General features: G+C 36.7%; 1 protein-coding gene across 5 annotated transcripts in view; it reads right to left on the bottom strand.

Moving 5' to 3' along the window:
- The window catches only part of CNKSR2 (connector enhancer of kinase suppressor of Ras 2), a 255004-nt gene that overhangs the window by 52481 nt on the left and 188082 nt on the right, over positions 1 to 14441 (bottom strand). For all 5 annotated transcript variants that reach the window (XM_082610757.1, XM_082610756.1, XM_082610758.1 and 2 more), the window contains 4 exons: positions 6987 to 7035; positions 6398 to 6570; positions 4278 to 4351; positions 3912 to 3983 (listed from right to left, as the gene is read on the bottom strand). In XM_082610757.1, coding sequence (XP_082466883.1) covers positions 3912 to 3983; positions 4278 to 4351; positions 6398 to 6570; positions 6987 to 7035 — 368 coding nt within the window. The remainder of the gene's footprint in view (positions 1 to 3911; positions 3984 to 4277; positions 4352 to 6397; positions 6571 to 6986; positions 7036 to 14441) is intronic.

The following is a 14441-nucleotide window of genomic DNA, read 5'->3' as shown; positions in this document are numbered from 1 at the left end:
TTGAAAGCAGACATTAGGAATTTGCTTATTCAAAAAATAAAAAGCACGGCAAAACAATAAAAGTCCACTATACTTAAATTTTAAAAAAAGATTCAGTATTTCAGGACAATTTAATTCTGAAGGTTGTAGTACACCATGGCAAGGCTTACATAAAACAGCACTCTTTAAATGTACCATGTGAAGATGACATATTTGATCAGATTTATTTATTTTCTTCTTTGACCCATTGCTTAGAAAAGGCAACAAAATGAAACATATGGGTTTGGTTTAGCTTCTCTGATATCCTCAACCGGATACATCCACAGGAGTATTAGGGAAGAGTTAGTGACATCATACACTTCTGAGTTATTGCTAACACAGGGTAGAGAATGGAGATCAAGAATGGTTTTAGGGCCTCCCTGGTGGCGCAGTGGTTGAGAGTCCGCCTGCCGATGCAGGGGATACGGGTTCGTGCCCCGGTCTGGGAGGATCCCATATGCCGCGGAGCGGCTGGGCCCGTGAGCCATGGCCGCTGGGCCTGCGCATCCGGAGCCTGTGCTCCGCAACGGGAGAGGCCACAACAGTGAGAGGCCCGCATACCGCAAAAAGAAAAAAAAAAAAAAAAAAAAAAAAAAAAAGAATGGTTTTATAGTTCATAAAAATGCATTTTTGAACAGGCTATTTGCTAAACCTAAAAAGACCCTGATTAGCAAGTATGACAAAAGATTAATTTATGTTAATTCCTGGATGGAAGTAACTGTGTTCTAGTGGATCTATCTTGTAGAAGAGGACATGATTATATATACCACTTATTTTCTGTTTGGTTATGATGTAAATCCTTCATATTTATCCTAAGGGCATTGAGCTCAATTGTGGTAAAATGGATAGTGAGTAACTACAACAGTAGAAGTATAAAATAGTTAAAACACAAAATAGAGTACCACCCCTCCCCAACGAGTACATAAACATTTTCATTTTGAGAATAAGCTCTCCAAATTCTGATTGGCTAGTGTGAAATTTCAAGAATGGTAACATGCAAATCAAGAGAAGATTATGGAAACCAAATACAAGGCTCAGTTCACAGAACTAGAACAAATAATCCTAAAATTTATATGGAACCATAAAAGACCCAGAATTGCCAAAGCATTCCTGAGGAAAAAGAACAAAGCTGGAGGCATAACACTCCCAGACTTCAGACAATACTACAAAGTGACAGTAATCAAAACACCATGGTATAGGCACAAAAACAGACATATGGATCAATGGAGCAGAATACAGAGCCCAGAAATAAACCCACACACCTATGCTCAATTAATCTTTGACAAAGGAGGCAAGAATACACAATGGAGAAAAGACAGTCTCTTCAGCAAGTGGTGTTGGGAAAGCTGGACAGCTGCATGTAAATCAATGAGGTTAGAATACTCCCTTACACCTTACACAAAAATAAACTCAAAATGGCTTAAAGACTTAAATATAATATGACAGCATAAAACTCCTAGAAGAGAGCATAGGCGAAACATTATCTGACATAAATCCCAGCAATGTTTCTTAGGTCAGTCTCCTAAGGCAATAGAAATAAAAGCAAAAATAAACAAATCAAACTTATAAGCTTTTGCACAGCAAAGGAAACCATAAACAAAACAAAATGACAACCTAAGGAATGGGAAAAAATATTTGCAAATGATGTGACTGACAAGGGCTTAATTTCCAAAATATACAAACAGCTCATACAACTCAGTAACAACAACAAAAAAACCACAACCTAGTCAAAAAATAGGCAGAAGACCTAAGTAGACATTCCTCCATAGAAGACATACAGATGGCCAACAGGTACATGAAAAGATGCACAACATCGCTAATTATTAGAGAAATGCAAATCAAAACTACAATGAGGTATCACCTCACAGCAGTAGGAATGGCCATCATCAAAACATCTACAAGCAATAAATGCTGGAGAGGGCGTGGAGAAAAGGGAACCCTCCTACACTGTTGGTGGAAATGCAGATTGGTGCAGCCACAATAGAAAACAGTATGGAAGTTCCTTAAAAAACTAAAAATATAGCTACCATATGATACAGAAATCCCACTCCTGGGAATATATCTGGAGAAAACCATAATTCAAAAAGATACATGCACGCCAATGTTCACAGCAGCACTATTTACAATAGCCAAGACATGGGAGCAACCTAAATGTCCATCAACAGATGAATGGATAAAAAAGATGTGGTATATATATACAATGGAATATTACTCAGTTTAAAAAAGAATGAAATAATGCCATTTGCAGCAACTTGGATGGATCTAGAGATTACCATACTAAGTGAAGTAAGTCAGACAAAGACAAATACCATATGATATCACTTATATGTGGAATCTAAAATATGATACAAATGTACTTATTTATAAGACAGAAACAGACTCACAGACATAGAAAACAAACTTATGGTTACCAAAGGGGAAAGGGGGGATAGATAAACCAGGAGTTTGGGATTAGCAGGTACACACGACTATATATAAAATAGATAAACAACAAGGACCTACTCTATAGCATAGGGAACTATATTCAATATCTTGTAATAAACCATAATGGAAAAGAAAAGAAAATATATAAAACAATCACTTTGCTGTACACCAGAAGCTAACACAACATTGTTAATCAATTATATTTCAATAAAAGAAAGGCTCAGTTCTCCTATTAATTATAAAAGATTTTATCAAGTTTTCTCAACACCTTTCTTTGCCCTCTCCTTGTATTCATATCCTTGGTTTGGAAAAATCACGCCTATACTCTGAAGTGTCAAAGAACAAGATTATTTATAAAAGCATATTAAGTGTCCATTTAGCATGTTCAAGCACATTTATGAAGCTCCAAAATTTTGTGCTTAAAAATATCTGAACACTAACTCTTTAGAGATATACAAAGCAAGTTATATGGCGTGAGAACCCAAAGTATATAAAAGGAATACATATTGAAAGCAAACACTTATATAGCACTTACAATTTAGCAGGTACTGTTCTAGGCCCTTTACGTGTTCTTATTTGCTCCTCATAGAAGTTCTATGGATGGAGATGGTTATTATCTCCATTCTTTAAAAAGAGTTAATACCTGACAGAGAGAGGTTAAGTTCTATATCCAAGGTCACACAGCTACTAAGTGGGACGGCTGGAATTTGGACAGCCTGGTTCCAAAGTTCATACTCTTAACCACTATGCTATTCTGCGTCTTCCTAACTGTTGGCACATCATATATGTAACATGCACTGCCTACTGAGGACCTGTGAAGGGGAAAATTTTGAATCTTAAATCCAATTTCTACAAATCTAGAAAAGGGAAAGGAGAAAGGAAAGAAAAAGGAAGAAAGGATCAAACTCATAAGAGCCAAAATGGAAACAAGAAGCAGTATGTTGTAGATAATGAAAAAATATATATCCAGATTTTCCCAGAGCCACCAAATAACCACGTGCCATCTAATCACTTGGCTGCACAATCCTGTCCAGTGATAGAAGAAAGGTGACAGAGAGATACACCAACTATGCCTATGCCTGAACTATTGAGATGGATATTCTGTCATAAATACTCAGCACTTGGAAAAGTCAGCTTTTTTTGTGGCTATCCTTTTTTCCTCACTTGGGAATAAATATGAAGACATATTCTTGAAATGGACTTAAAAAATTTTTTTTTCTACAGTGGATTTTTTTTTTTGGCCTATATATGGATTCTGGCACATTTTTGGTAAACTTGACGAAAAGTTTTGACTTTTTAAAATGCCATTCTTTAAAATTAGGTATGGCTACATGGAGCTATGGCTGGGTCCATTTTATTTTAAACTTATCTAGAAACTTCAGTGACATTATTCTCTAGGCATTGATGTGGAAAACAGAATTCTAAGCCTAACTGACTTTCTAAGTATTTTGAAATTTAAGTAACTTTACCTGTTCATATCATCAAGATGCTCAGCAGCAAAATAAAAGCTTTTGATTTTAGGATGACAGGCTTTGAATGCACTGCAAAAGGAAACAGAGTACATTTATTTATTTCAAATTGGGAAATAAGTTAGAACCAAACACTTTTTATGGATAAAAATTACCTCAGATCTAATCTGAGTTCACATATATAATGCTTCTGCCGTGATGACAGAAATGAGTGAAAAATTCAATTTTCTGCCCACAAAACTGCTTTCTTATTACCTCAATTTGAAAGCATTAGACAAGCAACCTATAATTTAAAAGCTAGAAATTAAAAAACCCCACAAAACTACCCTTCCTTTCTCTCCCTCGCCCCAAGTAAACTCAACTTACTATTTCTTGCGGCATTCACTGGCTCTATCAATTTTAAATTCAGGCAGACTGATGAATCCTTCTGCTTTTTCATCCTAAAGAGGCAACACTCTTGTTTAGGGTATTATATACAAAGGTTTGAAGCTGGTGCTACTATATAACTATGCCTTAAATATCTATACTAATAAATCAGTTCATTTAATCCTTTAAATTAGACATTTTAGAGATCAGAATTTCAGTCTTACTTGTTATAGTCCATTAAATTGACGGTATATTTTGAACATTTAGAATAGTACAAATTAAAATACATATAGAAATGTTTAAAAATCCTTTTTATATTAAAATAAAGGTAGAAAAAATTTTCATTCTCAAAGTGAAACCTGTTTTATAAGTAATTTTTCCCTCAGAATGTATATACCCATTTATAACATATAAAATAACTGTAGTCCACATTTACAATTCAATTTTCTACCATTTTAAATGTTCAGATATAAAATGTAGGGACATTTACTAATTCAATTCCTTTTCTGTCTCCAAAAAAAATCTCTTAAACCTGAATTAAATAATTATTTTGTGTACTCAAGATTTTACAAATGAAGAGATTAATTTGATTTTCAAATATCTGACTTGGTTTACATGTTATATATACATAAAAGTCATGTTTCACTTGGAAAACTGAATGAAATCCATAAAATGCCCCCCCTAATGTGGGATGGGGATACAAGACAGGAGAATTATCTAAAATCTTACATCAGATGCAAGTTATTACAACTAGGCTAAGATTATTTTTGGCTAAACCCTTTAAATGTTGTTGTCCCTTTCATGTTCATGAGCCAACTCCTCAGACTTTTAGTCCTAAACTTTGATCTGTGCTGTACCAGTTCATGGCTCCTTATATATCAAGTTCAAGAGATATCATACTCCCATCTGCCATCTCAAAGAAAAAGAATAGGGGTTCTCAATTCTTTTAGTGTGTGTGTGTGTGTATGTTTATATGTAAAACTTAATAAAATTTGATGCTAATGATAGTGACTAAAATGTGTGTGTTATATGCAAGAGCAGTATAACTTCCAATATTTTTCAATATTTGAGCATTTTTTTCTTCCAATCTTAGGGTAAATACAATAGTCTCAAATCTCTTAACTTTGATTTGTGTTATGTTACCCTTGATGTCTTTAATGTTAAAATTAAAAATTTTGAACAATTTAAAATACTTTTGGGGTACTTGTGATCTCCCCATGAAACTTTGAAAGACAGAATAGCATTCAGCAGACAATCTACAAGTGATCTAAAATAAAGAGAAACATAAAGACGTTATGTTTTTATGCTACTTGATTGGCATACAAAAAGTTTTTAGCCAGCACACTACATTAAACCACATACATTTTTATGAAAAAACAAGCTAACAATAGAAATTTTTGTTTAAAAAACTTAAGGTGAACTGATAGATGGCTATGGCAAAGGAAGCAAATGTAGAGTTAAGGGAATATCAAAAAATAAGGTATACTGTATATCTCTTGTGATATGTGACAGGTTATATAATTACTCTGGATATAAATCTGTTTACTGGAAATGAAACAGGAAATCATAAGAACAATTTGCATGTATTATATACCCTCTCCCTGCTGTCCCTATTGGGCCAAATGAAATGAATGCTTGAAGATTTTTGAAACTAGTCTACTAGTTCATTTATTCCTTAAGAAAAACTGAAACAAATGCAGGTGGTATTAATTTAATTTACTTAACTTACTAAAGGACTTCCTCCCAAAAAAGCAAACAGAAAAAAATTTAAAACTTTGAACAAAAGTAAGACATTTAAAAATCTTTATCAAAATTCCATGTATAATCCTTCTGAGTAAGCTATTGCTTGAATTAGTTTGGTATTTTTAATTAGATATACAGAATTTTACTATACATTATCTGTATTTCAAATATGTTGCTACATTAGAATAACTGAGACAACTGCCTTTCCAGAACCCCACAATGCAACCATTTTAAGAAGGCAGACTGAAAAATAACCAGCAGAAGTCTCCTGAATTAGCCTTAAGGTGATTACATGATTTTAAAATGTAAGTCTCAAAACGATGATTCTTTTGGTTAAAGATAAAATGAATGAGAAAACAAAATGTGCTTTGTCTTACCTCCTCATTAATATACCAATATAGGGATGCATCCTTTAGGACAAACCAGTATTTCTTCCATTTTTGTGAAAAATAACTCTTCGCATCTTTCTTTTTCCAAAGCCAGCCCTCACAGTCACCACGGCCAAGATCTTTGCAAGAAATTCGTCTTTTGCTCTTGCCGGCTATAGGACCTAAAGATAATAGCGGGTAAAAATGCTGTTTAAATTTTGTATAGGTGTGAAGGTAGAAGATTAATCTATAGATTATAAAAATAAGTGCGGATACTTAACCTTAAAAATTCTTATTTTCTCATTGTATCAGAATAAAAAACTATGGAAAATTTTAATACCTTTTCGCCCACATGAGTGACATACAATTTAATCCGAAGTGCGTGATCCCAGTCTGAAAACTTGTTGAGACCATGTGTTGCAAAAGGTACCTTGTATCATAATTGACCTGAAGGAGAAGCCGGTCTTGGTAGCTCTTGTGCTAGGGGGTTGTTCTCTTCTAAACCACACTGGGCTCAGGCAAGAGAGGATGGGTGAACTGTGCTGGTGATTATCCCAGTGCAAACTAAGCAGCTAAATGTTTCATTTCCTTTTCTTACCTTTGTTTTTCTTCTTTGATTTGTGCTGCAGAGAAGACTGCTGAAATGTCTGAAATCAAAGATAGGGAAGAATGTTATTTGATATGCAGGGTGCCATCGGAGTGTCAACAAGCTGCAGAGAACACTCAAAAGCTGAACGGTGACTCTGAACCCCGGTCAGCGAAAGTACCTTCTTTTTCCAAAGACTCAAAACAAATTCATATATATCATGCCGCTAAACTTTCTAATTTCTCATGAAGCAGGAGAGAACAATATTATCTTGGTCTCTATTTTGTAGGCAGAGAAATAGGGACACAAAGCAGGGCTGAAACTAAGGGCTCATACATGCAGAGCACTACCTTCCTTAGGGGTTTATAGTGCTTTCTCAGGCAATATCTCATTTGATTCTCACAAAATCTTATGAAGTTGTCAAGCAAATATGACTATCACTTGTTCCTTTGAATTTCATTATATTCCATAAGCCACCATGAGTTACTGATCTCCTAGGCCCTCCCCCTCAGTTGCTAAATATTTCAGCACTTGAATCAATATTTTCTTCTCACATCTACTTCTGTCTCTATTATGGGGAACTAACCTTCATGTAGGTGATGTCAGTATGTTGGCTTTCTCAGTCCTTCATCTCCAATGTTCTTTACTTCTCCACTCTTCAGCTACCCACCCCCATGACCCTATGTTTGTTACTCTTAAGCATACTCCAACAACTGCCTCCATTATCTCCGTTTTACATAGTATAATACCTCCAACCCAGCAATTTTTAGAAAATCTTCACTGAGGCATCCAATTTATTGACTTTACCACCTTTTGTGCCTTTATTTCTCTTCTTCCACTTGCTTTCCATGGGACATCATTATAACATTTCCTTGAGCTATATACTTCCTACATCATACTTGCCTAGCTAACAACCATCCCAGTTAAACCCACCTATCAGTCTATTCCACGCTAAGGACCAGAATAGCATAATGTCTTAATAGAAAAACCCACAACTGTATGACTGGTCTAGCTTTCAATTAATGACTATAAATCACTGGTTCCAGTCAGACAGTCTACTAAACTAGATTGTTCACTGGTCTAAATAAGGTTAATTATGTTCACATGATTAGCTAGCTAACAGGGTAGAGAGATAGCATGTGTAATTTTAATTCACAGATAATCCTTCAAAACGAATTTTAGGTAACAGATTCTTCTTCATATCTGTAAGGGGCAATTGGATTTTGTCTACATAAAATTTGCTGGCCTTGGTTTTATAAAGTAAATTCGTATTCTGTGACATACTTCCTTATTTAGTATCTTTGCTTGTAAAATAACATTCTACTTACATAATAATTTTCATGATTTATATATGGTTTACATAATCCTTAGGAATATAATATTATGGGTGGATATGAGTCCTAAAGATAAGGGTCAGATAATTTGCTGACAGTCAGTGTAACGCAGAAATAATCACCCAATTGTCAAAGCAATATAAATACATATATATGTGGGGTGTGTGTGTGTATAAAACTTTGCAGGATTCATGGCTACAGAAATTCACAATCAATTTTGGAGAGAGAGCATAAAAGATAAAACCCATCATGCTATGTTAATTTTCTTGAGTGCACTTTGCTTCAAAATAATAACTCAGGCTAGTGTGCTTAAGTATAGTTAATTTACATATAGTTATTTTCCCTAAATTGTTTGGCTGTAAAATTACTGATTGGGTATTTTTCCTTTTGTGTTTCCACAAGTAATCATTATAATTTTACAGCTCATTATTTTTAAAAATGACAAAGATGGGGGTGGTTTGTTTTTAGGCAGCTACATGGATAACAGACAGCTCAAAAGAATTGAGTTATATAATGTACTTCCTATGCTTTTTGCACATTATTTCTTAGAACCTGAAGGTCTACTTTAAAATCTACACAAAAACATATTTTATGCTCTCCAGGTTTTCTTTTTTAACAAGATTATCTTTTCTTTCCCTATAAAAATATATTCTCATACTGATAATGATTGCAGAGTATAATCAGTATACATATTGTTGGAACCTAAGAACTCCTAGGCACACAATACAGATTTATCCATCATTCAAAGAAGCAAAGCTTTAGCTGTCTTTTTAAAATATTGTAAATATTACAACGAAATTCTCTTAAGAGAGACGTCATTATTTTTCCAAGTGATGTGACATTTTCTAAAATGAAAGAGTTAATTGAATTATATGCTTTTGAAAGTAATGGAAAAAACAATGAAAACTACTGTTAAGGAAATAGGTCTCTGTGTAGAAAAGAGTAATATAGCAGTCCTGAGGCTGCTATCTTAGAAAGGTCTGCTTGCAAGGTTGGCCCTTGGCTGACATATGGGAACTTGGCTGGTAAACGGTTCCCTGTACTGACATGAAGCTTCCCTAAGCGATAAGATGATTTTGCCCACCTGGGGACTAAACACTTGCTTTCATTTCAGGAAAGGAAAAGTAGTTGCTAGGCAGAGGGTGCCTATGTAACCAACCCATTAAAATCCTTGGGTATTTGAGTCTTCAATGGGCTCCCCTGGTCAGAGACACTACACACATGTGACTGTATTTTTGCTGCTGGGGAAGTGTGCACTCTGCATGATCTGTCATGAGAAGGAGAGAGCACAGGAAACCTGCACATGGATTTCTCCAGATTTCATGGGTATCTTTTTTTCCTTACTGATCTGGCTGTATACCCTTGCTGCATCACTGTAATAAAATCTTAGCTGTGGGTACAACTATATGTTGAGGTTTCTGAGTCCTAGTGAATCACTGGACGTATGGGTGATTTGGGGACCCCTGAAACATTCATTTTCAAAGATTCCTTAAAAACTTGTATCAGAAATTGCTCATTATTCATACAGATAAATAAATCCTGACAGTGAAGGTTTCCTCATGTTATCAGCAAGTATGATTAAATACCTTGAGGTGCAGATTTACAATCTTGTGTAGTCTTTTCTAGTAGAACTGATGGAATTATTCATTCTGAGTGATAGATATTTAATTGTTATCATTTTCCCAGTTTCTAGTGATATCATGAAATATTTAATAAGAGCAAGACATTAAGAACAGATACATGACTATAATGGATAACATAGCAGATCATATAAGGTATTATGACCAACTTAAAAAAGAAAGAGGCCTGGAATCTTTGCTTTAATGATGATGAATGTTTTTCTCATGAGACAGAAAATTTGTAATATATTTTATTTCTGTATTTTTCTTCTTAGTTTCAGATCACCCTTCTTCCAGGTTCATGCTCAAGTATGTCCTTTAGAAGTTCTTTCATAGCAGTCTGTGAGTAGCAAACACTTCTAGATTGTTACGTTTGAAAATATAAAAACCCTTTACTCTTAAATAAAATAATACCTTAGCTGGGTATAGAATTCTGAGTTGAAAATAATTTTCCTTCTGCATTCTGAATATATCACTTTATTTTCTTTTAGCATCTATCATTGCCCTTAAAACATCTGTAGCTAGGGACTTCCTGGTGGCGCAGTGGTTAAGAATCTGCCTGCCAATGCGGGGGACACAGGTTCACACCCTGGTCTGGGAAGATCCCACATGCCGTCGAGCAACTAAGCCCGTGCGCCACAGCTACTAAGCCTGCACTCCAGAGCCCGCGAGCCACAGCTACTGAGCCTGCGTGCCACAACTACTGAGGCCCGCATGCCTAGAGCCCATGCTCTGCAACAAGAGAAGTCACTGCAATGAGAAGCCCGTGCACCATGATGAAGAGTAGCCCCCACTCGCCGCAACTAGAGAAAGCCCACGCGCAGCAACAAAGACCTAACACAGCCAAAAAAAAAAAAAAAAAAGATAAATAAATTTAAAAAAATCTGTAGCTACTCTGTCATTAGTTATAATTTGTCTTTAGTCTCTCTGTAGCTTTTAAAATATTTTCCTCTTTATCCCTGATATTCTGCAATTGCTCTATGATGTGTCTAGGTTATAACTGATTTTAATTAATCCCATTTCACATTCATTGTGTTGTACTTGAAGGTGTTATTTCTTCAATCCTGAAAATTCTCAGGTATTATCTCTTCAAAGGGCCTTCTTTACTAGTCTCTCTCTTTTTGTCTCTAGACTTATGTTGGTACCTCTCAATTTATCATCTATGTATCTTTCGTATTTCTGCAATGCTTTTTAGGTGAATTCATTCTGCTGTTTTCCAATTTCCTAATTCTCTCTCTGATTTTATACAGTCTAAAGTATATTTTACCTATAGGGTGTTTATTTCACTGACCATATTTTACACATCCAGGATGTCTAGTTGGTATTAGTGCTTCTGAATATTCAGTGTTCTTAATCATCTTGTTATTAATTTCAAATTTTATTTTAAGGGGTTTTCTGGATTTCCCGTAATTTCCATTTACTAAGAAAAGAATCACCTTTATATGAATCAGCGCTCTGGTCAATTGCTGTATCTTTATTCAACCTCCTTATACTCGTGGGTGAGGAAGCTCTGCTTGCCTTCCCAGTTGGTTACACCCAGTGAGTCAATCTTCAGTTTCCTGCCATAGCTGTGGTCCATTTGTTCTCTGATCCCCATTAGAGTAGACTCCCAGTCATTTCTAGCTCTTTCTGGACTCAGAGCCTACCAGGTATATGGCTTTAGTTCCCATTTATTATTGTGTGCAATTTTGTTCTTTCTTCTAGTCCTTGGAGACTAGACCTTGTTTTTGACCATGACTGTATCTTTTTGTGTTTGGGGTAGGGTGTGTGTGTGTGTGTGTGTGTGTGTGTGTGTGTGTGTGTGTGTGTGTGTGTGTGTGTGTGTGTGTGAGTGAGACAGAGAGAGAGAGAGACAGAGAGAGAGACAGAGAGAGAGAATTCAAAGTATAAGCTCATAAGGCTTACTGACCACCAAAAATTGACTCTTTTTGTAAACATTTGTGAAGGTCCATTCTCTTAAAAAACATATTTTTATCTTTTTTCCTGAATCATCATTCAATAAAATCTTTCTAACACCATCATTAGCACTTTCTGTTTATTGTAGTGAGCATCTGGGTGAAAGTTCTTTGAACTTTCTCCCTGAGAATGTTTACAAACTCTGAGCTTTAGCTACTTATGAATTTATATAGTCAACTGGGAATTCTTGACTGAGCTGCAGGCTGCCTAACTCAACTGATTTAATGTGTACAAAACTGAGCTATGGGCTTTCCTGGTGGAGCAGTGGTTGAGAGTTGGCCTGCCGATGCAGGGGACACGGGTTCGTGCCCCGGTCCGGGAAGATCCCACATGCCGTGGAGCAGCTAGGCCCGTGAGCCATGGCCGCCGAGCCTGCGCGTCCGGAGCCTGTGCTCCGCAACGGGAGAGGCCACGACAGTGAGAGGCCTGCGTACCACACACAAAAAAAAAACCCAAAACAAAAAAAACCCAACTGAGCTCATGATATCCACCACCCATCAACTGAATCTGCTCCTCTCCTAGTCTTCTATACCTTAGTAAATGGCAATTCCATTTCTCCCCACAGTGGCTCACACCCAGAATTCTAGAGTCAATCTTGACTCTTTCCTTTCTCTTATAGCCCATAGTCAATCCACCAGCAAGCTGTATCAGCTCTGTATTCAAAGTATGTTTACAATATGACTTTTTCTTACCATCTCTACTACTACTGTCACCTTGGTCTAAGCCGCCATCATCCCTCACCTGCATCACTAAAATATCTCCTCACTGTTCTCCCTTCCTCTGCTCTCACATCTTCTATTTTTAACATAAGAGCCAGAGTGATCCTGTTAAAATATGATCTGATCATGAAAACTCTCCAATGGCTTCTCATCTCACTCTGAATAAATGCCCAAATCCTTCCACTGACCCTGAAGGCCCTGTATGACCTGGCCCCTGTTACCTTTGCTTCCTGCGCCTACCCTTACTAACTTTGCTACAGCCACACTTGCTGTTCCTAGATTATGCTGAGTGGAGTCCCATCTTAGGGCCTATACCCTTGCTGTTCCCTCTGTCTGAAATGTTTGCTCAGATACTGAAAGCAGCTCTTTTGCCCCTTTCCTGTTTGCCCATTTCTGTTCCCCTTTAACCTTAAAATAACCTAATTATAAGAATTGGGCTTCCCTGGTGGCGCAGTGGTTGAGAGTCCGCCTGCCGATGCAGGGGACACGGGTTCGTGCCCCTATCCCGGAAGATCCCACATGCCGCGGAGCGGCTGGGCCCGCGAGCCATGGCCGCGGAGCCTGTGTGTCCGGAGCCTGTGCTCCACAACGGGAGAGGCCACAGCAGTGAGAGGCCCGCGTACAGCAAAAAAAAAAAAAAAAAAGAATGAGATGACTAAGCAGTTGAAACTAACTCCTGACCTATGTTCTCCTGAATGCACACCATACCTTGTCTAACTTGTTGATTCTTTTCCTAGATAAAAAGAAGAAAGAATGAAGAATTAAGCAGTTAAAAAATGACTAGCTCTCTACCCCCAAAAGCTCCCTTAGCAATCCTGCAGTCAGATCATGCAGGCAAGATAACATGTGAAGAAAGAGTCAGCCAGTCTGCACCCAATGGAGAATGATGCAGAACGCAACCTCCTGCCTTGATGATTCACTGAGATTCTTCACCCCCATTTTTCCCTTTAAAAACTGTCATGGCTGACCAGAATCTTCAGAGTTGGTTTCTGGACACGTGTCCACCTTCTCCCCAGATTGCCAGCTTTTCTGATTAAAGCACCTTTCCTTTCTACTGACACTTGCCTCTCGAATTACTGGCTTATGAGCAGCAAGCAGCGGAACCTGGGTTTGGCAGCAATACTCATGTGGCTTACTCCCTTACCTCCTTCAGATCATGAGTCAAATGTTTCCTTTTTAGTAAATTCTTCCCAGGCTTCCCTATCTAAAATTGTTATCCTTATCATCCTCAACGCTTACTGCTTTCCTTCCCTGCTTTATTTCTCTCTTAGAACTTAACATTACCCAAAGTACTTATATTTCTTGTTTATTATTACCCAGCCTTCCCTCCAAATATAAACTACACGAAAGAAGAGGAATTCTGACTGTTTTATGCACTGTTTTATCCTTTGACTAGAACAGGGATTTTAGTACTTCCTCTGTGTAAGACAGAGGAAGTACTAAATAAATACTGGTTGAGTGCATAAAAGTTGAACAAACCACCAGCAAAGAACACAGGATGTAGTCTTAATTAACTGATTGTTTTAACCTGAAGTCCTTCAGCGGGAAATAAACAAGCCAGGTGTCTTTTCTCCAGTAATCCATGTACAGCATATTACTGATGTTCTGTTCTTTAGTAGACTGTTCCTTTTGGTAGATAAGAAAAAATTCCTTTTTATCCAATCTCCTTTAACATTACTTGTAATGAGATTGTTTTAGTGCACTTAACAGTTTAAATTTGAATTCAAGATGTGGCGGGCAAAAGCGCATTAAATGTGTCAAAAGGTATTTATGCATATAATTATATGATGAATTATGAATGGATGTGTTGAAATCACAATTCAATCCATAAAAATAGAA

The sequence above is a fragment of the Mesoplodon mirus genome (assembly GCF_964341445.2).
Source record: "Mesoplodon mirus genome assembly, chromosome: X".
Taxonomy (NCBI): Eukaryota; Metazoa; Chordata; class Mammalia; order Artiodactyla; family Ziphiidae; genus Mesoplodon; species Mesoplodon mirus.
Note: the sequence above shows the minus strand (reverse complement) of the source record. Positions and strands in the feature narration are given on the sequence as shown.